General features: G+C 46.8%; 1 protein-coding gene across 1 annotated transcript in view; it reads right to left on the bottom strand.

The window, feature by feature from the left end:
• The window catches only part of SETD1B (SET domain containing 1B, histone lysine methyltransferase), a 48,954-nt gene extending 25,238 nt beyond the window's left edge, over positions 1–23,716 (bottom strand). Inside the window, exons 1-6 of the mRNA XM_085075505.1 lie at positions 23,053–23,716; positions 22,578–22,732; positions 22,047–22,145; positions 21,297–21,567; positions 18,047–18,159; positions 14,213–15,388 (exon numbers count right to left, since the gene is read on the bottom strand). Coding sequence (XP_084931631.1) covers positions 14,213–15,388; positions 18,047–18,159; positions 21,297–21,567; positions 22,047–22,145; positions 22,578–22,732; positions 23,053–23,125 — 1,887 coding nt within the window. The 5' untranslated portion in view covers positions 23,126–23,716. The remainder of the gene's footprint in view (positions 1–14,212; positions 15,389–18,046; positions 18,160–21,296; positions 21,568–22,046; positions 22,146–22,577; positions 22,733–23,052) is intronic.
• Between the last annotated feature and the right edge of the window lie 2,388 nt (positions 23,717–26,104).

Genomic DNA, 26,104 nt, shown 5'->3' with positions numbered 1-26,104 from the left:
GGATGGACAGCAGTGCCAAAGAGCATCCCAGCCTCATGCAAATCCACACCACACTTCCTGCAGGCCCTCATATGCAATTGAGCAGCTGCAATGGGTCTCGACACTTTGAGGCCCCATTTCAGACTCCAGAGGGGATTATCCTGTCTCCCTGCAGGACAGTGGAATAACATCAACATCTCCAAGGAAAGGAACAGAGCAGTAGCTTAAATCAGTATTTCCCAAAGCAAAGCCCCTGGTGTGACACAGGGCATTAAATGGTCGACACAGAAACCCCACAAAAAATGGGAGAAAATTAATGATTGAACAGGAGGGATTCAGGCTGTTTTAGCTTGACTGTACATAGAAGCTTCAGTGGCTGTAGGAAATGATGCATGGATTCTTCCTTCCAGAAGCTGAAATGGATCCTGGAGTAAGAAACACCCACTCAGGCAGCCTCTAGGCATTTCCATGAGGCTAAAAACTTCTTTCATTCAGTGAGTGATGCAGGGAAGGACAGACAACTCCAGGTGAAGCAAGAAGACAGAAATGGGAAGCCCACATGGTGTAGTCTGAGGTAATAGATCTTTACTGATTGAGAGAAAAGACAACTTGAGGAATGTGATCCCAAGGGGAGAACATTCGATCATCATTCAGTACTTTTAAATATCCATTCTCTTGGCAAGACAGCATCACAGGCCAGTTTTCAACGTGGATTTCAAGAGCCCACTGCAAGAGCTTCCTAGGACAGAAATCCTGAAAGCCAGGAATTAAGCCAGCAGGAAAACAGCTGCCAGATCTGCCTCAGCAGAAAGCCTGAAGAGATGAATGGGCAAAGAGGGCTAGGTTGAGGGAGTTGCTCTTTTAGTGAATGCATCACCTTCCACCAAGGGGATGGTTTAATTCAAGTCTTTCTCTTCCAACAGGAGAAGAAGGCTCTGAACTGCAAACTTCATGGCATAAGATGTGGTTACACTGCTCCTGTTGGCAAGATCCTTGCAGAAGGAATATTTGGAGAAGCCAGACATTGCCTCTGGGCTTCCTATGCACAAGAGACTCTCCGGTGTCTGCAGGCAGAGGCCAACATAACATGCTTGGGGTCCACATTCAGCAGCACCGAGACTGGAAACTTCCAGATGCCCCAACTGCAGAGATCTGAGCAGAGACCAGCGTGGACATCCAACTGGGCAGGTCACAAAATACAGTGAGAGTATGAGAAGGGGAGTCCCTGGCCCCCAGCCCAAGCTCAGGGAGGCCTGGGCAGCCCATGTGTGCCCCCATGTGAGGCTTGCCTGGACAGTCGCCCCTCCTGCATTATGTGGACAAATCCGAACTGGCAGGGCGAATGTGTGCCAATTCAGGGGCGGCGTCATGTGGCCACAGTGTTTTTCATCACATATGAAACACCCTAAAATTGGATTTACCATCTCATGGAACCATGGCCTTTTCCCTCTAGTCTTAAGTAGATCTTATTAAAGGGGGAAAAAAAGGGCTTCTTTATGGGGGGAGGAGGAGGTAGGGGAAAGGAAGGAGGAAAAGAGAGGGGTGTTAACACTGGGAAGCCATGTAACAAGGCAGGCTCTTTCCACAGCAATGGTTGTTCTGGTTTCCCTATTTTAGATGGGGGGAAGGGACAGCTGAAGAGCTATTTGCAATCTAACTTCAAAGGCTTTAGTCGGCTGGGAAGCTAAGTCATGCATAAAAGGATGGTAGAGTGGCAAGAAAATACCCCCTACAGATAAATTAGTCAGGGAATGTTCTCTGCTTCTCCCAAAGACTTTCATACAGCCAGACTGGCTTTACCCAGGTAAAGACCTTTTCAGACACCGGGTTCAGTGATGCAGAGTTCTGGGAACTAACCAGCCAAATCCAACAGAGGAACTGAGCAGTCTCTCTGAAAAACAGAAAGGCAGTGGTATGCATGCAGTGGGCTCCTCTGTCATTTTCTGCCACATCAGCTATTATTTTATTCTAAGGTCTGCCCATATACAAAAGATGCAAAGCTCGAGGCAGCATCTGCTTCTCTAAAGATACAAAGAAAAGCAAAGAATTTAGAAGAAATCACACTGTACACAGAGAACTCATTTCCCACTGTCTTGCTCTTCACACTGGTATGCAGAAATGCACCCACATTTCCAAAGAGTAGAAGGTACTTTGCAATCAAAGATAAAGGGAGCTGGTAACATTAGATCAGAGTCCACCTATAAGTAAAAAACAAAAACCACCCTGCAATAACTGTGTGTGCAGAGTACACAGATCCCTCACAGTGCAGTGCCAGGCAGGAGCTCACATGCCACCCCTGACCTCACCCTCATACCTAAACCTTAGGTCAAACGGAGCCATGAATTCAGATCTTGCTACCAAGAGGGTGATAAGAAAGGAGATAAGCATGGAAAACAGTCTAGCTTCCCAGCTGATAGCAGCCTGTTGAAGAATAGGTTGTACACATGCTGTATTTAAACAGTTCTAATCAGCACAACTAGGCCAGTTTGATACTCTTCCCCTTTTACACAGTCCTACTGTACCCTTGAGTATCTGAAATCACGTGGCGATCACAGTTATGGCACCATTTTCAGTGTCCTGCTCAGTGCTCTCTGCATTTCAGTGCTAGTACCAACAGTAGTTTCATTTGCAAGACCTGGATGTACCCAACACAACCTGAGCAATGTTGAGTCTCCTCAGAAGGGAGGACAGAAATGAAGGAATTTGGGTCTTGAAGCAGAGTGGGTAAAAGAAAAGACTTTTTGTTAGATCATTCATCTGTATCATCCTTTAAGGCTCTCCTGCTCACTCCCATCCACCCTCAGATCCAGGTGCCACCAGTAAATCTGACTGCAGCAGTTCAGACACTCGCCTTCCTTCTCAAGAGGCATCTCAAATGATGAACCTGGTTTCTCCTTCCCCTCTCCAAGAGCTGGAGCTATTCTTGCCCTGAATTTCCAGGGTGCAGTCCTGATCTGTCCATGCAGCTGGGAAGCAAAGATGCCCATCTGGTTTTGGCACCTGCAAGAAAACCCAGGAGTCCATAGCCCACAGATGATGGAGGTAGCCCAGAAGAGCCCTTTACAAACACACTGCTTTTACTCTCCAAAAGTGTTAAATACCAGCTATTTGAAAAGAAATATGCATGAACAAGGGAACATACTGTTAATAAGGTGTTTAGGACTTTGTTATCACCCTAACTTCAGTCATGGTGGCTGCATGGTATGGTTTCAAACAAGAAAATCTGTGCCTTTCTGTTATGAAGACAGCCACCACCCTCACCCCAGACAGGACAATGGGACATTTGCTCTGTTTCTGAAATTCCCAGAAAAACTGCTCCAGAGAAGATGGTTCAGCCAGCCCACATGGTCTTCACTGACAGAAAGCATTTACCCACTTTGGACAAAGCCCCCAGTGGAGGTGGCACAAATGCTCTGGGTCTGCTGGGAGGCAGCAATGGAGTGGCCCTGGGGAATGAGAGGCTGAGGAGACACAAACCCTTGCTGGCTGTGGCCAGGCGGTGAGTCCTTCTCAGCAGTGACCACAGACGATGAGTGGCACCCTAATGAGCTTAGCAGCTCCTCATTTTCTGAGCATTACAACACAAACCTAACAAGTCCTTCCCAGCAAAATCATAGATGCATTAAAACCCAGTTAGACCACAGGAGATGCTTTACTCCAAGGAGCCTATTTCCAGCAGCTGAATAGATATTCTTCCTCAAAAATCAGGGTGAGGCCAGCAAGAAACAGTTCCCCTTTGGTCACATTTCTCTTCTCTCTGGAGGCATCTTGAATTTTTCACTGCTTTATCTCCTGCTTAGATTTTCCTTCTCTTGCTATACTCAGATTTAACTAAGTGCATGCAGTTAGGGAGGACAGAATCAGGTTCATCAACTGAGGAATGTAACATATTAATTAAAAAAATAAAAACCTTTTTCTAAGACATAGCTTAGACCAAGAAATACCTCCAAGTTGTCCTTTTTCAAAACCTGCTCAATGAGGGAAATGCAACTTTTTCCTCCTACCACTCCCTTTGGGTGATAGAAACATAACCCTTGCGGCTGCCAGCTGCTGACTGATCCCTTAACGAAAATAATCCCTGTGCAGGACATAACATTTCTCATGGCCTTCAAGAAGATACCAAACTTTTACTACCAAACTATCTCCACCATATGCAAAATAAATTGTATAACCGCAAGTGTTCTAAAGCACCAGAGTGGAAATAGCCCCCAGCTGGGCTGCATTGCCACTGCCATTTGTGCAGACATAAAATATGCATAAAACAGAGGAGAGAGGGAGTGTGCTGATTTCCCCACCTGTCCCCTAATTAGCAAGCAGGAGGTTTAAACAAACACATGGAAACACTCTTCACATAGAACAAAATTCAGCTGTGCACCTCCCTGTCACAGGATACTGCACAGGCTTGGGAGTGCAGATGGGTTGAAAAATGGATTAGATGTTTGTGGAAGACAGGTCCAGCAGCAGCTATTGAGCTGAGCATTGCTAATCTGCTGGTCAGGAGGGACCCCAGGGGAGCTGCTGAGGGGCTGCTGCATGGCACCCACTGCAGGCTTTCAGTAACTCAGAGGAAAGAACCCCCAACAACACAGACAGCCAAGGAAAGGTAAAGATGTGCCTTTTCCTTGCTTACTTATGAGTTAGTCCAAAGTCTCTCCTGCTCTCTCTTGCAGCAGAGCTGTAATCAAGCTCTCCCACGGGTGAGTGCTCAAGTGGAAGGGCAGCATGTCCACAGCAGAGCCCTTCAGCAGCAGCCAGCACCAGGTGATTGACGTTCTGCTCCTCAGACCCACCACTCCAGCCCTCAGGCTCTTCTAACCCTCCCCATGTTGGTGACACTTTACTCACTTCTTTGCTACCTGCTTTAAACAGCTTTGCTAATATGCTCGAGATGAGTGAAGCCTGCAGAAGCTCACAGCAGCACAGCATCACTATAGCCCATTCTTGAGCAGACACAGTTAAATTTGTCTCCATCACACAGCTCTTATTTGTATTTTTAAAGCAGCATTGCCATTAGACTGGTTCATTTGTTTGGAGTTATATATAAAGTCTTGGAAAGGTAGGTTACTTATTTAAAGAGTTATGTGAAAGAGTTGTGAGAAAGGCACAAAACCAGGCAAACACAGCTCTGTGCTCATGCATTCCATGCCCTGTTCACTGATCCAGGTGAGCAGCTGGAAGGCACAGGCGGCTTTTTATTTTTTAAGCAGTTCTGCAGGAACAGCTGCCGTGGTGGTTTGCAGCTCATCGTTTATTACTTAGCACCGTTTGGCCTCAGCACCTTTTGAAGCTCCAGAGCTGTAGTGTGGTACTTACATCACAGACCATCATCCTTACCTCTCACTGGACATGATACCAAAGTTGTGCCTCACTAAAACAGTTACACTGTGCAATGCTCTTGATACCAGAGCTCAGCTAAAATAGGAAAAATACTGCAAAAACTGCCACATCTCTGACTGCAGCACGTGTGCCCCAGCAACAATCCAAAACAAAGTCATGCAACAAGACTTGCTCAAGCTGAAGCCTGAGCATCCAGCCCAGCAGAGATCACAGCTGACTGCTGGTGCCTTGCAGCCAGGCTGGGTGCTCCCGGGGAATTTAAAAGCAATCCCTGCATCAGGACACCATTCTCCATCAGGGCTTTACTGGGGTCAGGCTGCCCCTTGCCACCAAACCCACATAACCTGCCTGCCTCTCACTGACCTGGAACACACCTCAGCTTTGCAAATCCATCTGCTGTTACCACTTTTCTGAGTTAATTTGGGAGACACATCCTACCTGACGCTATATTAACAAGCAAATAAATTTGCTGAGATTCCCTTGTCAAAATTCATCCTTTCACACACGTCTCCATGGCATACATTCCACTGGTAGATTGCCCTTTATGTCTTACTGCAATTTGAATAATTTCATGCAGTATGAAGGATTTTCATATTTTCCAAGTATTTCTTTTTCCTGACAATAGCAAAATGCTTGTAGCACCATGATAACAGTTGCTTACATTTATCTGCATCCTTCAAAGACAATATTTCAATTATCTGCACTGGAAACTCTCAGCCACATCTGCCGACCAAAATGCCACATTTGGCAACTGCTTAGCAACAAGGACTGGACTGGGAAACGGTCCCCAGAGCCATGTGCCAACATCACACCAGCTCCTGCTTCCACCAAACAACACTGCTATCGTCTCAAATAGGTATATTTTGTTCTGCCTGGGATACACAAGGCACCAGAAATAACAAGCTCCTTTGGGAAAAGGGAAACCTGGAAAAAAGCCGCCTACTTCAGCAATCCCTCCCCAGGCTCCACAGGGAATGACTCCCTGGTGTGTGCAACACATGTTGATCCCAGACCACGGGAGGAGGACATGCTGCTTGGACATAAGCACAAAGCTACATCTGCTCAGCGCCAAACACAGCTCTTTTGGAAAAAATCTGGATGTAAGAGAGCAACTCCCACTCCACACCATGCACAAAAGCAGCAGACATCCGATTCCTTGATTGGGACAGCAAAAGGCCCAGGTGAAACAAAACCCCATCTGTCCTTGATGACACCCAACCTGCACCATCCTCAGCCCTCGTCTTCCTAAGGCTCCATGCCACTGCACTCATTGGCACAGGGAACCTGGGCAGTGGTGAGCCTGAAGATACCCCACCTTGAACGCTTGAAGGTGCAGGCAAGGAGGAAAACCAGGAAGGACTGGACCCTGGCGAGACCATCTTCGTTTCTCCTCTTCCTCCCCTTCTCACCATTCTCAGAGTCTTTTTCCTAACTATCTCCCCGACCTACTGCCTGATACAGAAAGAGAGATTGGGCAAAACACAGGTGAGCTGGTCAAAGGTGTGTGATAATTGCACTTGGTTATCAACTCCACATAAATACACAGTCCAAACACAGCCATTTAGGGCAGCCAGCAACTCCAAACACCACTAATAGGTGCCTAAGTCGAGGGAAAACTGGAAGTTGAGCTCCAGCTGTCTGACTGTTTACAGGCAAAGCTCCCAAGCACAGGCACTGCTGCCAGCTCTGGGTCAGGGCGGTCTCGGTTCCAGAACAGGCTGTGCCCAAGCCACCAACAACTAGCTCTGCTCAAACTGCTCCTGAAGCTCTTGCAGCAGCCAGAGGAGCAAACCTGTTCCACCTATTCCAGCCTGGAGAGAAATGAGAAACCCCAGTTTGCTGCCTTGCTCTTTCCACCTCATGAGGCCTGTTCTGCACTGCTGGAAATGTGTGAATGCAGACACTGACTTCATTTTAGCACTACACAAATAAAAAACACATTTTAAACTTTTTTTTTTCCCTTTACCATTTTCTTTCTTCTTTGTTTTTTAACATATTTTGTTTGACCAGTCTTTGTGGCATGATGAATGGGCATTTCCAAAAGCAAGCACTGCACTTTCATAATAAATCCTGAGACAGCAGTAACATGTCTGGGTCAAAGGAGCCCTCGTGGGCAGGTATGTGATGCACAGAGTTAACGACCTCACAAGTTTCATTTTGAGTTCTGCCCCGTCCTCACTAGGTACAAACAAGTACCCCAAACTGAAAATTAAAATTAACAGAAGGGAGGTGGCAAAGTCATGGGCCTCAAAATTGATGCAATATGGAAAAAACGTTCTACTGATGAACTGTATCTATTTAGAGGACTCCAGGAAAGGCACCAGCCAGCAGAAATTTGAATAAGAGCTCGTCTGCTCAGTGCTCTGTGTCAGACACAGACACATATAGAACACAGCGGCTGCTCCGGCATCTTCAAAACCAGACCCAGAAATTAGTGCTGTTCTGGCGGCTGCCAGCACAATATGTTAACAGCAATTATTTTCTCAATATTTCTACTGATTACCTAACACACTGGCACGTTTTCTCAGTGTCACTGCATGTTGCAACACACGCCGCCATCCAGTAACTTGTCTGCATTCCCTTGGTCACTTTTCACAGCCATCAGATGCGAAACGCAACTGGAATGATAATGGGTTGGAGAAACTGTGAGGAAAATGTGTCACTTCAATGTGAGGCTTCACAGCCTGCATTTATGACATCTGAACATTCAATATCATCACTGCTAAATCCTGAGTGTTGTAAAGAATGGGAAGAACTCTGCAAGCAGCTAAAGGAAGATGCCAAGGGCTCTCTAACTGTGGATGGTCTGCAGGGCGCAGATTTGCAGATATTATTCTACCATAAGCTATGTGCTATGGTTAAACAATGTAATTTGGATCTAAGTTTGCAGTGCAGGAGCATCTACAGATTACACAAATACAAAATAAGCAATGCTCTACCTATTGCCCTATTAAGCAGTTCAAGTATACACAGCCAGCCCACCAGGAACTGAAAATTTACAGAAAGTCATCAGTGGAAAAACAGAACAAATGGAGCTAGTGGTGAGACCATTGTCAGTAACAGTGATTTATAAAAAGGAATGGCAATGTCAATTCTATCAGGTATGCAAAACGCAAAAGCCTCAAAGCCATGGCCTGGTGTGAGAGCAAAAGAACTACTCAGCCTCCCAACCACAGCCTGCTTTCTATTTTTCAGTTACACTCCAGAGCATTTCACAATTTCCAGCTGTGTTATCAACCAGAGACACGTTCTTTCACTCTACTGAAGTTGCTGGATATCCAAAAAAACCAAACCTCAAACAGTCAAATATTTTTCCATTCAGGTTTCCTTCCCCCCACCAGCATACACATAAAAGGGTGCATCACCAGGAATGCCAGGTGAATCCTATGCAATCCTGCTCTGAAAAAGTGACTGTATTAACTGACACTGGACTTGTTACCTCTTGCTGCTTCCTCTACTGAACATTTGTCTGGTCAAGCCCTCTGCTCTGCTAACCACTCTGCAAGCACTGCAAGGATCAAATCAGAGCCAAATACAAAAAGCCAAAAGTGAAATACAACTTAGCAAAAAACGAACAGACTCCTCTGCTTCATATAAATTTTCGTAGGAGCAGCAGGTTGTCATGTGGTAAATGAATCAGTGTACAAGGAAGCAGTCCCTGCCTGTGGTCTTCCAGCATCAGTTCTGAAAAAAAAGGTAAAATAACTGCACTTCCACTGCCCTGAGAGCCTGGGCATCCTTGCCTTGGTCAGGTTATTTGGGAATTGACCCTCAGCTCTAAGGATAGGATACAGGGCTGCAGTCCTGCCCCAAACTGCCCCCTCCTCAGAGATCTCTGAGTTCTCAAAGGGGCCAGTGTAGTGTCACATTTAAATCACTTTTTGAAGGATTTGTGTGCTGCCTTTCTTTCCTGAACAAGCTTAAACTCCGCAAGAGCTCCTGAAGTCCCTGTGGCTTCTTGCTGCTGCTGTGCGTGGTTCAGGGAGGGCAGAGCTGAACCCACAGCTTAAGCAGTTCACTCTCATTTTAATTTCACAGGTTTAGCATGGCTGGTGTAATTCACATGTAAAACCACAGCAGTCATCCAAATCTCTGCTGCCTGGGCATTGGCTGGCTGCATTTCTGGAAATTCATGGTCATAACATGATACCTATTTTTTGAGTTTCCATTAGGAACCGGTTCTGTCAGGCATGATCGCATTTGCAAGAGCTCAGGAGGCAGGAAAATTTGAAAAAGTGTTTATGAGACTGGGCATAAATCACAGCTCTCAGGTTTTTCTCCCTTCTTCAATTAAAAGACTACATTCAGAGAAACCATTTCCCCCATCTACTCTCCCCATCTCCCTCCAGAAATGATGAATCCCACTCCAGCTGTAAACTGGATCCCAGGTGTACCCATATATATTATATGCACATAACAGCTACTTATGGGCATAAGGGCTCTTGCACAGTTACTGTGGAAACGAAGGTATCAAATTTCCTGGCTCTTAAGGATCTACCTTCTCAACCTCAACGTGCATTTACCTTGAATAAATCACTTCTGAGCTCTTCAGCCCAGAAACATCCCTCAGTAGAGTGAGATTGTGTTCATCTTTAGGAAGCTCCATGGAACTCATCACAAACATCCCAGGAACATGGGGCTCCCTCCAACCCACACAACCCGTGGGTGAGAGAAGGGTACAGGAGGAGAACATCCTCCTGCAGGCACAGATGGACTTGCTCCTGCTCAGCTCAGCTCCAAGGGGCAACCAGTGTAGGTACTGCTGGCACTGAAACCTTCAACAGCTCCTCTCACTGCCTGGACAACACCTCGGCTCTGTTTTGTCTCACAAGAGTTTGAACAACTAAAGGCTGAATTTGGCTCTGCAGGAATGGGGAATTATTTACCAGCTACTGAAACAATGCCCAGTCTGGATGGGGATGCAGCAGCATGGAGCCACACAAGACACGAGGCAGTGTCTTGAGGGGAATGTCATCACATCCTGCTAAGGCTCCAGAGGGACAATATGATACTTCAACAAAACTTCTTCCACTTCTGGCCATGACCACACAAGAACCCGAAGATGCTTCAACACGAAGGGCAAATTCAGCCCAGATGTAACCTCAGGGACTTCAGCAGAGTTTGTTGTAGGGCTGAGCCTGACCCACCTCATCTGTGTGTAAGCACAGCTGGGAAACTCTCCCTAGGCAGCTGCAAGAGAACCCACTGTATCCACACAGCTTGTCCCAGGGATGCTGATGCTGTCCTGCAAGAGGCACCTCAGCACCCAGCATGGCATTAAAAACATTCAAAACAGCTGGGTGAAACAGCTGGTGACAGCAGGGTCTCTAGGGCTGTTGGACACTGTGTAACTTCCAGTTCACTCCCCAGATCATTTGCTAAAATTCCCAGCAAGCAGCAGGAGAACCGCTCTCACCTCATTCATGTTTCAGGATCTTAATTTTTATGATGATCTTTGGCGTTCTTAAGGCGCCCCTCCCACCTCAGCAACTCATTGCTTAGCCAAACTACCAGGAGGACAAGAGACTGCTGATCCCTCAATTAAAAAGTACTTATAGATCTGGACAAATACCATTGTCAACCATCCAGTCTTCCTATTACATGCTGGCTATGCACACAAGCTGATACATTCATAAGCTGAAACATGAAAGGCATCATCAATATACAACAAAGTGACTCGTTGCAATCCTGTCACCCTCCCCAGCACAAAGGCAGGGCCTCTTCCTGTCACAAGCCAAGCCAAAACAAGACCTGGCTCAGATGGGATGTCAAAACGTCAAACTGTACGTACTTAACCTTTGCACTTCCGAAACAGCAAAGATCCTGTGAAAAGAAATTATTACAATTCCTTCCTTTTTATCTTCTCAAGCACATAGAAAGGAAAGTTTGTACGTTTCTCCCTTAAAAATTGTCCTCATACAACAACGCAGCTCAGCTTTTTTTATTTTCTTTTTTCTTCTAGTTTCTTGAAAAAGCCCTCTCTGCCCTGCCTTCCTGTCCAGCAGGTTGTGCTGCTTGGAAAGGATCTTTTTTCTCCCCTTACCTTGTAATGCCCATATCCCACAGTTCCTCCTCTCAGCCTGGTCCCTTGGCTAAGCTTAGCTGGACTTTCTCTACAGACCTTAATCACTGCTTGGAGATTAGCCGGGTTAGGTGCTGCAGACAGATGCAGAGCCCTTCCTCTCCCACACCCAAAATCCCTGCCAAACTCTAGCTTAGGAGTATCAGACCGGATCTTGAAATCAAACTCCAGGGTCTTGCATAATAAATCAGAGCATTTGCTGGGGCTTGGCTGTACCTCCTTTACTTATGGCAAGTCTGGGGGGTTAATTTCCCTGACAATTTGACAGCACTTCACCTATAGAACAGACATTACTGTATCAGCAATCATTGACAAAAACTGTGCTTCTTTTGATGGGAAACGGGAGGAGGTTCTTCAAAAGCATCAATCACCTCAGGAGAAACTTCCCTGTGACTTTGCTGCCATCCTCATGAACCCTGAGATTTTCCCAGCTAGGGCACCCACCCAAAGAGAGCTGGCCTGGGGATACTCTGACCCAGGAACAGCCAAATATGAAGTAAATAAGTTCAAACTCTCTGCCCTTTATTACTTCCTTATGATACTTAATGAGCCTTCCCTATGCTATCATTCCTGCTCTGCTCCCCAAGCCACACAATCACTAGAAATATTCGTGTCTGCTTTCCCTCTGTTTCACTGGAGGATTCTCTGAAGGACTGGAGTTTGAATAGTGGTATCACAATAGGCTGAAGCCGGAGGTTCAGCTTTCCAGCCCTTACACAGACTCAATGCCCCTCTCTAACTCAGTTGGAAAGCTGCAGCTCAAATTTCAGCCTATGTTAAGTCACTGTTCAGCTCTGCTCCTTCAGCAAAAGAGAGGGAAGCCAGAAGAGCCTTTTTCTAAAGCAAAAAAACTGTGTGGGGAGAAGGGTGGGGAAAGGAAGCAAAAACACATGGAAATCGTTTTTTCTGCATCACAAGGAGCAATGAAAGGCACAGGCAACTTTTCAAACACGTCAGAATAGCTTAGTGTGATTTGTAACCAAGAGGAGGTTTGAGTAAACAGCTCCAACAACAAACATCAACTTTTTTGGGGGGAGGAGACAAATAAGGCAGCAATGACCTGCATGGAAACCCTGCTACCACCGTTCTGACTTCTGCAGAGGATTGAGGCACTTACATCACGTTGTACCACAAAACTATCAATTTTAACTTCTGACACCAGCATCTCATCCAGGGGAAACAAAGACTTAACATGGGCTTCAACATCAGCATGTTGCCGCCCCGTATCACAACCTACAATATCACATCCCAGCCTGTCCCCTAACCCCCGTGTCACCTACAGAAGTGCCTGACCCCACACACCATGCTGGCATCTACCCATTATCCTAAACACTCTCAGAACTGGCTGTAACCCAGTTGCATGAGAGCAAGGACAGCAGATACAAACCCAGAAAGGCAAGGAGATAAGAGATGTCTTCCTCGCTGGTTTTTAGGTGAACTAAGAGTATCCCCTCTTAAGCCTGCCAGACCGGAGCTTAAGGAATCAAAACTCCATTCCTAATTAACATATCATCAGGGCTCATCGGCCAGGGACTTGCCTCCCAAGAGTGGAGCCTGGGCCAGCCTGGATGATGAATGAGAACTCAAGAAGCTAAATTGTTTCAAAGGATAAACTGGCAACTGTAAGCAGGTTAGGAAAGGCGTGTAGAAAAAAACAAAATATCTAGCACAGTCACATTGTTTTCACTATTTAGCACCAAGACCTGCACTGTGTTACTGCTGCAGAGCTTTCCCTCCAGTGGAGCTTCCTGCAAAGCTACAGGAGCAGCTCCTCCCCTCCTGAAATGCAGCTGCTTCTCCGGTGAAAACCTCACAACTGCAAACCACTGGAGGGAAATCCATTCTGCCAGCTTAACCCCTGCAAACTTTCATGAGTAAATTAAATTGATCTACCACACTCGGGACATTTAAACAAGACCAGCCCTCTTGACTGCAACATTCTGGCACACCAGGGATAGCAGTTTCATCTGCTTGCACGAAACCATTAAAAACATTGAGGAGAAAGGTCTGGTATTTGCAAAGATCTGTATTTTGACTGTTCCTTGACACAGCAGAATAGGACCAACACGTCCACTGCAGTGATACTCACATTTGTTGCAACAGACCTCCCAAACAGACATGCCATGCAACATAATTCCTGTCTGCTGGCACCACTCCATACTGTTCAGCTCCCTCCCCCCTTCAGTCACAAATGCCCCGGCAGAGGCAACAAGCTCTGCTCTATTATTGCAAGTCTCAATGGAGAACATCCCCCAGAAGTCAACTACCTCCCCCTTTCAAATACTCCCTCCTCCAGAGCAAAGTGAGTATTTAAACCCAGCAACTGTCTCCCGTTGGAACCAGATGGCAGGAATAGCTGGAGAGCTTTCAAACACCGTATACACTCAATACTTCAGTGCAACATGAAAGCCACACTAAGCAAGTGTGTGCCTGCATACACACCCCTGCTCAGGGACCACAGCAATGGCAGAAAGTGCTCCATTAACTCCTCTAGTGGCTTAAGTGTCTGTCAACACCAGGACGTTCACACAGCCTGAGCACCGGCCAAACTTTGGTGGCTTGGGCAGTCCTTGAGCTCTCCTGAAGCTATAAATTGCAGCAGGCTGATATTATAAATAAGGAAAGCTGGAGACTGGCAAATTGATTAAGACCATTGCTTTGTGTCATATCTAACTCATTTCCAGCTGGCCTGAGCAAAAGGAAAAGCCACCAGAAACCCCACGCTTTGGCAACACAAAGACAAGTGCAATTCCTCACCCTGCCCAGCTCTGGGGACACTTGCAAAGCTTCATAACTGCGTTCCAGCTCACTTACCTCGTCCATTTTTTCTGACGTTGGAGTCTGGTCACCAGGCACCATTTCTTTAGCCTCCGAGGTCTCAATTTTGGAGGTCCTGCTCAGCTGATCAATGGGAGTCATGCTGGCCTCCGATGTCCCCCGGGAATTCTGACCCAGAGAAGCTGTCCCAGGGATGGGCTCATCATCATCAGAGTCAGGTAACGGTGTGGGGCTGATGTCCTCCAAGCCTGTGCTGGAAGGGCGCGAGGAAGGCGTCTGACCCCTGAAACCGGGCTGAGAGTTTGAACCGTATGTTGGGATGGGAGAGAGCTGGGAAGAAGAAGAGGAAATAGGGCTACCTTCCATTCGGATCTCATTATCCGAGTCATGCTCGTTAAGAAAGGGTAATTTTGTTCTCTGCTCTTTTAAGAGCATCTCAATCCTTGAGTCTAAACTGTTATGCTGCATTTCAGACTCCATGGTGGGGGTGCCAGGGGTCTCACTCCTCTCTGGAGTCTGAGAGAAGGATGCTGTGCTCGGTTCAGGAACAGAGTTCGAGTCAGGTAAGGGTGGAGGCTCCTCTGGTTTCTCCTTCACTGGGACAAAATCGATGCTTGGGGCAGCGCTGCTTTCCACAACCATCTCGGTGGGAGGTGGCGCAGGTCTCCGATACTCTGTCTCCCTGGAAGTTTGGGGAAATGGCTGCTCGTCAGATTGGGGAAATACAGCTGGTGCTTGGTAGGGAGAGAAGGCAGATTTGTAGCTCGAAGAACTAGAGTGGCTCAGGGGAGGAGTGTGAGAGAACTGAACTGGCTCCTGCTGATGGGATTTGAATGTACTAAACTGATGCTCCGTGCCTCGGAACACCCCTGCCGAGTTGTGCACGTAGTGGTGTCCCGGGCGACGGTTGTACGCATCCGTAAATTTCGTCTCGTGCCTCCTGGGTTTGTACCCACTGTCCTGCCCAAAATGGTACACAGGTGTTGTCTGACGGCTAGAGTAGGTGGAATCCTGGGAGAATGGAGTCCCCAAGCGCGGGGTGTGGGGTGTTCCTTGGGACTGTGGGGTGAATTGGCTGTAGGAGTTTGGGGTGTCTTGCCGACAGCTGGAATAGGCTGTGTCATGGGAAAAGGGCGTGCTGCTGTTTGGGGTAACTGAGGATCCCGCGGAAGAGAGGGAACTGTCTTTCAGGCGCTTCAGGGAATCCGTCAACTGTAACAACAGAAGAGAGAAAAGCACCTAAACACACACTTTCATAAAGATATTTGTCTAATCTGTTTGGTTTTCAGAGGAGTTGAGTACCCAAGAGTTTGCGCTGATTTCCATGGCAAAAAATTAAATAGGTTACAGCATCCCCAAAACCACAAACCATTATCCATTATTAACAGTCCTCTTTGATTTAAAAGAAAAAGGCAAAGAGGAACTTGTCTGCAAGAGGAGGAAGAAGAAAGCAGATACAACAGTCTTCCTTATAAGCTACCCCCAAAAGCACCAGGCGCCCAGGAGACTTGCAGGCCACTTTCAGCTGAAAGAGTTTCAATTTCTAGCAACTACGTAACGCTTGTCTAAACTGCAAACAGGGAAGAAAAAAAAAGTCTGAGATGTGAAATTGTCAATTTATCTTTTTTTGTGAATAAATCAAAACATACAAACGAGCAAACTGTTAGCCGGCAGCCAAGCCTATACAGCAGAGCTGACCCACCATCCTCCCTACCACTCATCTGTAACAAGGGAGAAGGCTACACATACAAAAAGTACAAAAAGTTCTCAACTGCCAGAAACATCTTTTTTAAGCTTTTTACAAAGACAAATGCTTAGAGTACTTCTGATAGTGGCACTTGAAACTGAAACCCGACAAACCTACAGAGCAGCTAAATAATTGCTCTGCAACTCACTTCACAGGCACGTTCAGGGGGTTTCGAGGAGCAGCCCTGCTCCAACTCAGACTCTGCTGAGTCATAACAGTGCCACACTAATCATCAGCTCCAGAATCAATTTTCCATAATGCAAAGCAGGAGCTCAGTGAGAATCCTCCTAGCAGCACGAGAGGATAGGCTGAGCTCCAGCTCCCCAAGAGCACACCAGGATAGTCAACTGGTGAGACCACAGGCTGGCTGCTCCTGTCTCAAGCATGGGAAGGTAAAGAGACCTGTAAAATGACCTGCTTGGAACATGCCAGCACCATCAAACTCCAGCTGAACTCTCACCTGCCTGCTGCGTTCACACATCTCACCCACTCAGTAGGGTGGACTTGCTCTCAGTTTGACCCCCTTGACATCATGACCACAGAGATATCAGGAAAGCTTTTCCTCAACTGTTCTAAAAGCCACGGAAAGGAGAAGGAAGCACGTGGCTGGTTCTTAAAAACATCCACACCTCTGCACCTTTGGTGTAAATGTGCTGTGGACTGCTTTTCAGTGGGGTTTGTGTATGGCCTGGAGGCAGGGATTGCAGAACTGTCAGGTCTTTGCTGCTCTGCATGAGGGGAGGAGCAAATGTCAGGAGTAATTTACTAAACTACCAGAGCAAACAAGTTTGTTGGCAGATTCTAGTGTCAAAACCATGATGTAAACAGTTAAAAGTTACTCACAAAGCAATAATTCTGGTAGTAATTGGGAAAAAATCAATTCAGGACAATAATATAACACATGAACACAATATCTAGACAAAGAATCTTAAGGATAATTACAGCAGGGACTGCTTTGGGTGATACCATAAATTAAGTGTTTAGCTGTTAACCCTGAAAAAAGAGTAAGAACAAATCTGCCCATTTTTATTTGAGATGTGGAAGCAGCAGAAATGAGCAGTCAGGGTCTACTCACAGCAGGGCTCCCAGCAAAATCATTACTCGCCTCCCTTCTGCCTTTAAAAGCACCTTGCTTGGAGATAAGGAAGAACCAACCTCTTTATGATTTTGTTAAAAAGATAACTGGGTTTTGTCTTGATGCTGTTGGGGTGCTTGGTGGGAGGAGACATTTATTTTTTTCAGATCAATGGGATTTTCATGTTCAATGTACAGCTCTTATTAGTCCTGAGAACATTTGATCACAGAATTAATGAAATCATGGCATTTTATGAAGTTGCAGGAGCACAGAGAAGAGAAGGAAAAAAATATTTGCCAAATCTCTTTCAAATTTGATGTCTTAAAATGACTTCTGAAGTCACAATGAGGAGCCAAAGTACCTTTAGACAAGCCAAAGAGGCTGGTGACTTCACACAAACAGGCTTCCCTTCCCCCTGGCCCTCTCATCCCAGTGGGATTTGCAGGGAAGCAGGTAATCGTGCAAAGCCACGTAGAGAATTGTGGCCTAAATATCGAGGGACCCCTGGAAGCCCGCAGGAATTCTGTCCACTGCTTTTATTAAAAGCTGATTCCATCAACTAATTAAGATTCTGGAAAATTGATGCCACTATTGAAGCTCAGACACCTTCCACCTCTTAGCCTTTAAGCAAGGCTGAAGTCCGTGTGCGCTGAGGATTACACACCGCAGACGCCAGGCCAAATGTACCACTGTAAATCATTCCCCTGACTTCAAGGGAATAATCTCATCTCAGGGACAGATCTGATCCAGTCCTAACTGCAGGAATTTCTAATGTTAATAGGGCACGTTCTGTTGGTTCTGTACGCATTTTTCACTCAGAAAGACAAAAAGCACTTCCCGTGCAAAGCAGGCACAGATCAGCCACATGCTCCACATTCAGAGATACATTTGCTATGGCAATTATGAGCAAGTTCTATTTAAATGTGAATTAGTAACATCTACTGGAACTACAGCAAGACACAAAAAGGCTAAATTAAAAATGTTAAAATGCTAATGCTTGGAATTTTCTAGAAAATTATTCTTTAAAACAAAAGCCAAGCACACCTACCTGGAGAGCTTCATTCCCAGTTGGGGACACATCCTGTTCAGTGCCTACAGGGAGGCTCTGAGGAGTGTAAAGACCATTGACAAGCAGCTCATAGAATCTCATGCGGGTTTCACCTGCACAGAACACAATGCAAGAGTTGACTAAACAGAAATATCACAGTCTATGTAAAAATACACATTCTTGACACTCACATGACCCTGCTACCACTCCCAGCCCACTGCATCCATGCAAGAGAGCAGCAGTTATCACCTCTGAGCTCACAGGGATCATATTTAAATAATCTGCTGGGCAAGAGAAGTCAGACTCTCCGTTCTCCAGCCAAGACAAGGAGGTTTCTAAATCCTTTTTCCTCTTCTCAGCCTCCTTGGCAGCTCTGCTCTCTACCATGCTTTCTGGAGCGCAGCCGTTTCCCTCCACTCCAAAGTGCCAAGCAAATAGCTTGCAGATTTGAGAAGTGAAACTCTCACCCAAGGGAGAAGCCTCTGCCAACACCCAGAGCCACTTCAGAAAGCTCTCCCTACACACCTTGCTCATAGAAACTGCCTGTTACTAATGCACACACAATGCATGGGAATGCTGAGGACAAAACCGTTAATGCTGTCTTTCCAAACAGACACCAATTAATCCTTTTTTTTTTCCTAGTTTAGGGAGGACTCAGTGGTATCCTTCAAAGAATAAAGCCAGAGAAGCAAACTGTCCCATAGTGTTACTGAGCCTCAGCCTTTTCATTCCTAAAGTCTACAAAGACCCAGTTTCTTAATATTGAATTTTTCATTACTACAAAAACTTAATCCTACTTATTTTGCAGTCTGTAAGAAATCTGTCATCAGCTTCAAAGGCAACAGAATCAGACCCTGAAACTGTCTGAATTTTGCTCTGAAAGACAATGAACACATAGAAAAATGGACAGACCCAGCATCTGAGCCCAAAAAATTAATTCAGGCAGTATCTCCCCAAAACCAGGACTACTTTCATGAGAAAGTCCTGCAGGATCAAACCCCAAACTCCCTGTGAATCACCCCATTCAATTCAAAAACAAAGCACCCCTTAGCACAATTCTGTCCTGAAAAAGATTTATTTATCTTGAACAAATGCTGCAGATGAAGTTATTTGGGTATCAAATCTCCTTTCACAAAGTCCTGAGCCACATCCTCAACTATGTAAACTGTTTTAGTTCAAATGAAGTCATGACAAAACAGATCTCTTCACTGCAAGAGTTGGAAGATAAGCTTGAAATATTAACACACACCACCCACACATGACACTACAACGCCACGGATATGGAAGTGCTAGGCTTATTTTCACTTGTTCTTAAAAAAACCAAAGGCATTGTTACAGTTTCACAGTTCTTCCTGGATCCCAAACCTAATGCAGGAAAAGTTACAATTTCAAAGAGGTTTATGAATGTGAAATGATTCCTAGCTATTGCTCTAAGACAGGTAATTACTAACTGTGTCCAGTCTGCAGATGGATAAACTGAGCCAGAGAAGTTTCTTTAAACAACAGTCTCAGATGAGGAGACTGGATTTATTAGTTTCAGATTCTTGGGCCTATGCTTGCGCCAGACAGATAAAAATTACACTTTCACTCCTAATATTTATTTTGCTACACTGTGAAAACAAAGTTTTTAACCAACCTTACATTGTCTCACAAAGCAGAATACTAGAAAGAAATGTTGAAAGTGATACATATGTATTTTAAGTATGTCCTAACCTGCTAATGTTATTTTAGGAACACCATTTTTACTTGATTCTGACAGATTATAGCACATTGACAGTCCTACTCTTTTAGAAGGAAAGAGCAGCAACTGTGTGAAAAAAAATACATTAGAAGCATAAAGCTGGCAAACAAAACAGCAATACAATTTGAAACTGACTTCAGCATTTTCTCCCAGGAAACAGAAGCATAAACTCCCCCCCTCCCAATTTCCCTGATGTGCTACAAACTTTCTGGAACAGCTGCCTGGTCAAGACTTGCAGTGTAGTTTATAAATGGGGAAGAACAAGGAAGAAGGTAGAATAATCAGCTTGTTTAAAATGATTGTCATTAAGACATTCATCAGTTACAATCCAGCTTTAGCTTATATTATTAAATCTGCGAATGGTTAATTTGTCCTTACACATGATTTTTACCTGCAAATATCAAAGCAAGGGAAGGAGCTTGTCTGTAAAAATAATGGTACTAGAATTTCAAAGTATACACATGTAAGGTCAAGCCTAGCTCCCAACAGAAAATATTATACTACTACTGTGATTTTTCTTCTAACAGTGGTCAGTAATGTCAATAAACATCCTGTTCTACTCTATCACATGTGGCACACCAACTGCTGTGTTGGTTGTGCACTAAACCATTGAAACCTTTCAATACAGAAGAAAAATATCAGCATTTTTAAGAAAATGGTGTTAGCAATGTCTTTTTCCCACGAAAGAGTGCAGCAAGGCAGTTTTAAACCAGAAATGCCACCTTTGGAACGTAGAAATACAATCACCAACTGATCCACACCTCCTCAGTTTTAGACATTTTCTAAAATTCAGGCAGCTTTTAGCAAAGTCCTTCCACTAGCACACTTGGAGGAGAGAGAATAGACCAAATGCACTGCCTTCACACTTCCAGAAACTTTAATGGGCTTTCAAGGGCTCGGGAGTGGGGCAGGGAGCTGGTTCCTCCAGGACAGGGAGCTGCTGTCGCTTTAAGAGCCAGTCTCACACTTACACACTCGCACACACTGACAAGTGCTGCGTGTGCACTCTGTTCTGCCAGCCCCCAGTCCGCTCTAAGTATCAATGAAATGCCAGGCACGCAGAGGACAGCACCCAGCCCTGCTGCTGCCGCCGGAATCCACAGATTTGGGTCCCAGGAGCCACCAGGACTTGCCTGAAAATCCCAAGTTTGCAAAAGGCAGGTGCCACCAGGTCCGGCAGCACTGGCAGGTGGCCGAGAGGGACCAGACTGGGGCAGGGAGATGGGGGACATGGGGGGGCAGCGAGCAGGGACAGGGATGGGCAGGGGACAGGCAGGGGACAGGCAGGATGGCAGCATTTTGCAAATTACAGGGCTGTCTCTTAGCAACAGACAACACATTTGGCTCCACGTGACTCGCCCAGGCCCCAGACACCAGACCCGCTGCCGAGCTCCCTTCGTATTTTTAATCACCAGATCCCTGCCCTCTGCAACAGCCTCTGTGGTGGGAGTGGGACGGGCAGGGGCTCTGCATACCCCAGACACGTGAGGCCGGCATGTGCCCCCTCACCTTTTGTATCCAGCTCCACGTGGATGATGTTGCCCATGACAGAAGTGTTGTGAAGGTGCTGCACAGCCTCCCGGGCACCCTTGACGGTGGCAAAGATGACTTTGGCGATGCCCAGGTGCTTCTTGTTCTTGGGGTTGTAGAGAATCTCCACCTCTTCCACTTCACCGTATTTCTTGCACATGTCGGCCAAAAAGTTTTCACGGATGTTGTCATTCAGCTTGGCAAAGGTGACCTGCTTGGGAGGCACTGGCCCCACATAAAATTCATCAATCTGGAAACAGGCACAAGGTGGGGAGTGATAAAAATAATTGGCATTGTTAATGAGTGTGGGGGAGAGCATGGGAGGGAAAGGGTTAAATCATCCCGCTAACTTTGGGGGAAAAAGAAGCCTCCAAGGCTCTGGATGACTCTCAGAGCTGAGCAGAGGCTCTGCTGCTGCAGCCATTCATTGGAACCGGCTCCTTTCTGGGCTACAAAGATGCATTTTGAGCAGTACTGTCAGCGGAGAGCCCCCCACAATGCCCCCCGCCCGAGAAGTCCCAACTCCAAAACCTTCAAGTGATCTCGTTAGACAGATGCATTGATTTCTTGTTATCCTTACAGAAGAGGATTATTGTTAACAGTTTGCTAAATAACAATGTTAATAGGAATATGACTGTAATTTAAACGGTCCATTAAACTATTTGGAACTCAGGCTTCTCTCCCATATAAACAAGTATACAGAGCTAAAGCCAAAATTCAGGGCAGTACCTTGAATTTGGGGACAGACAGCTCCAACTCCTTAGTTTTGGTCCATATTCGTCCTATTCTGGGATCCCTGACACAATCCACAGGAGCGATCCCCGAGTTCTGGGAGGAGGAGGAGGAGGAGGAGGAGGAAGAGGAGGAGAGAATACATAGAAACAGCAATAACAAGGCTTGAAATTTAAGACACAAATAAAAGAAAAAATAAACCCCAAGGAAGCACGGGCTGTCTCAAGGGAAGGGGAAAGCGCACACACACACACGTGTCAAATTGCAATACTGCTGGGAAATGCACACAGATTGGAAACACAGAAAAAAGCCGCAGGTTTGGGCTCCTGACAGTTGAATACAGAGTGTCAGGTGGCTGTAACTTTGGTGGCTGTGCGTGTCCCCCCCAGACCCCCCTCCCACACACATGCGCTACGGCGGGGATTACCACGACCCGGAGGGACCCCCAGCCCCCAAAACGCCAGTAAGACAGACGCTGGCAGGGGGAGACACGACACAATGGGGGAAACCCGGGAGCCCCCCACTCACAGGCATGCTGAAATGTTGCCCATCGTAACGGTAGAGTTTGTGCTGTCCTTTTTTCAGAGCCGGGTCAATAATCAACTTGTAACTTCTCCAATGGTGATTTCTTTTCTCGACAGAAGTGCTGGCTTGCGTGCTGTTCTCCATTCCGTTGATCCAACCTGAACGCGGAGGGGGGGGGGGAGAGAAAGGGGGAAGGAGAAAAGAAAAAAAAACCACACGGAAAACCATAAAGTTAAAAAAAATATTCAACAAAGACCTCTTCGTTTCGGTGTGTGTTTTTTTTTTAACGAGCCGCCCGCTCTACACACCCAGGCAGGGAGGAAATCCACCGCGAAGCGAGCCCCAAAATGGGGGAATTGCCAACCGGGTCCCCCCCTCCACCCCAGCCAGACAAGAGGCAGGAGAGGGAGGAGGAGGAGAGGAGGAGGAAAAAAAAAAAAAGAAGAAGAAGAAAAAAAAAAAAAAGACCCAATCTCACTTGAACTCTGCTTTTTGCCATGATCTTCAGGGTGCTTGGCTTTTTCCCCCGCCTTGGTCTCTCGGAAAGACATCGCGCTGGGCGGCCGATCGTCTCCGGGCGGCGAAAGGCGAGCTCCCGTCTCACATGGGGCCGGTTACCGGCGCGGGCTGCCCGCCAGGCTCCTGCCTCCCGTTTTCGCGAGCCACCACATATTGTGTGTGCTCGCTGCTGGCGGCGGCCGGGATCCCACAATACACCGCTGCGAGCGCCGCGAACGCCTAACCGCGCTCCGCCGCCTGCACATTCACGGCGGCCGCGCCGCGCAGCCCCCGGCCCGCGGCCGCCCGCCGCCGCCCCGCCGCCGCCGAGCGCCGCCGCATGGGCCGCCGCCGGGACGCGCGGGTTTTTTTTCCCTCCCCGCCGCGGGGTTAACGGCATGCGGGGGGGCGAGTGGAATCTGCCCGCTGCATTTACCTTAGCGCAAACTGTTTCTAAACAAGATGGACCTATAGGTGGGACAAGTTTTTTTTTTTTTTTTTCCCGTGGATTTTTTTTTTTCTTTTTTCCCTCTCAATCTTTTTTTAGGGGAAGACTTCGGCGAGCCCGGGCGACCGCGGGGGCGGGCGGAGCGCGGACCCGCCGCGCTGCAGCGGCGGAGAGTGCGGGGGGGGGGGGGTGGCGACACACGCAGAAGGGGGGTGATGGAGGATGGGGGAGCAGTTTTGCTTATTAAAGGTCCGGAGCCGTCGGCAGCCAATCAGCGGGGAGGTTCCATTTTGTTTTCGGTATTAAAGGCGGGCGGGCGGGCGGCGCGGTGCCCCCGGCGCTCGGCGGGCGCGGGGCCGGGCGGAGCGCGGCGGGCGCATGGCGCGGCCGTCCCGGGGCGCGGGGCCGCGGCGGCCCCGGGAGCGGCCGCGCCATTGGCTGGGGCGGTGGCAGCGCGGCGGGCGCAGCCAATGGGAGCGCGGCTTCCATGGGGCTTGAGTTATTAGGCGGAGGGGTAAAAGCACGGCGCGGCAGAAGCCAAGGAGAGGCCGCGGGACCCGCAGCCATTTTTCTGCAGTGGAGCGAAATGGCCAACTGGGCTTTTCCTTTGTTCCATAAAGGGGGATCCGCCATGTGAATCCACACCACGCGGGGTGGTGGGAGCCTCTAGCACGGTGCCAGACGACTCACTGAAGAAGGAAGATTTAAATATATATATATATCAGACCCTTAACCAAAAAAAAAAAAAAAAAAAAGTAATGCGGATTTTTTTTTTTCTCCCTTATGATTCGGGATCCATCTTTGTCTTGTGTAACTAGGTCATGGCACACCCTATGTCAGCAGTTAACAATTTCGAATGCCAACAAAAAAAGAGTAAATACATTCTTTTTCTATTTTTTTCGTTGTTTTGGGGGTTTTTAAGCTTTAAACAGCTCTGATGACTGAACAATAAATTTGAGAGACGTCTCTCCTGTATTAAACACTTGATTCCTGGCCATTTTTATTAACTCCTTTGGTGCTTAAAAGGTAATGTTTTAAATATAGGTATAGGAATAGTGAATTCTGGCAAAAATAAGGCAATTTTACTATGATAAGCTTTTTCCTTTCTTTCCTCTTACATTGTAAGTACCCAATCCATTCTGTCCTTGCTAAGTGTAGTTTTCATGTTAATGTTACTGAAGTGGTCCTTATTGCTAAGCCTTCATTTGCATGTCTTACGTTTTTGTCTGTTTAAGCCAATTTATGCTTTTTGAAATATTTTACTTCTGAAGCGATCTATCTGGCTAAGATATGCTTAAAAGCTGTTTAGAACCAGTAAATGTTAACAAGGTGTTTTTACACTGGCATGTGCAGCCTAAAACTATTGAGAATATTTTTGGTGTCTGCTTGCTCTGTGGAAAAACACTGAGAACGTCCTTTTTATGTACAGAGTAAATCTGCCACAGGAAGGTAGATTTAAGCCTCGAGCAGGAGTTCTCGCCTGTGTACGGTCAGTCAACATAGCTGGACTTTTTCTATAGCTTTCCCCCCACCTTTTTTTTTTCCTTTTTTTGATGCTAGACCACTGCCATACAAAGATCCGTAACTTATCTTAACAAGATCTGCTTTGGCTTGCAAACTTACGAGACAAGTGGTGATACAGATCATATATATATTTATAGCCATTATTTTAAAAAAGAGTAACAACTTCACCTTCAGAGCTGCATTCAACTATGGTGTGCGGGTAAGTAAACCCTTTTGCCCTTGCAGAGGAACAAATAGCCCAGGCCTGTAGCTAATGGTATTGTCCTGGGTGGAAAGATCCCAATGGTCGTCTGAAAGCGGTGGCGATCTCCTTCTCCTCAGAAACATCTAACAGTGCCTCTCAAACGTCTCTTTTCAGGGAGGGATTTGATTTCTCTTTCTGCACAAAGCTCTTGGTCGTCCTCAGCCCTGGGTGGTTGGGGTTTTTTTGGTTTTTTGGGTTTTGTTTTTTTTTGTGCGGAGAGACGCTGTGAATCCACTGCAGGCGTTACGTGGCTGTTAAATTGAAAGCACCAAAAAAAAAAAAAATCTGCCTCTGAACAGTAAGATGTTTGTGAGGTTGATGTTAAAAAAGGCGAGAAGGCGGCGGTGGTGGTGGTGGTAGGGATCCCTTACATGTTTTATCCGTCTAATTACAGAAGCTCGACAAAAAACAGGCAACAAAATGGGGGGGGTGTTTTTCACGACGATGAGTCTTAATGGCGGATATCTCCCTAGAAAGCACTGTAAAATCCTTCATACCGAGAGGCAGTGATTTGGAGAGAGGGGGAAAATAGGAGATCTGGAAGTATATCCAAAATGAGGGAGTTTCCTTCCAAATGAGGGACCCTTTGCAGCCTGAGTGTTACAGATGGAGAGCCGTGACGCAGTTGATATTCACAGTTGTGCTTTAGTGCCGCCACCCAGCCCACGAAATGGCCTCCCCGCCGAATTCTGGTGGGTTTATTATGTGAAAGGCTGCGGCAGCACCGTGTCCCGGGCGGCGGGAGGGGCGGCCGGCAGCGGGCAAGGCGCTCCCGGTGGCGCTCCGTGTTGTGTGAGGGCAGCCGCCATCATGGCT

This window comes from Lichenostomus cassidix, chromosome 15, assembly GCF_008360975.1.
Source record: "Lichenostomus cassidix isolate B80296 chromosome 15, HeHo_3.0, whole genome shotgun sequence".
Lineage (NCBI taxonomy): Eukaryota > Metazoa > Chordata > Aves > Passeriformes > Meliphagidae > Lichenostomus > Lichenostomus cassidix.
Note: the sequence above shows the minus strand (reverse complement) of the source record. Positions and strands in the feature narration are given on the sequence as shown.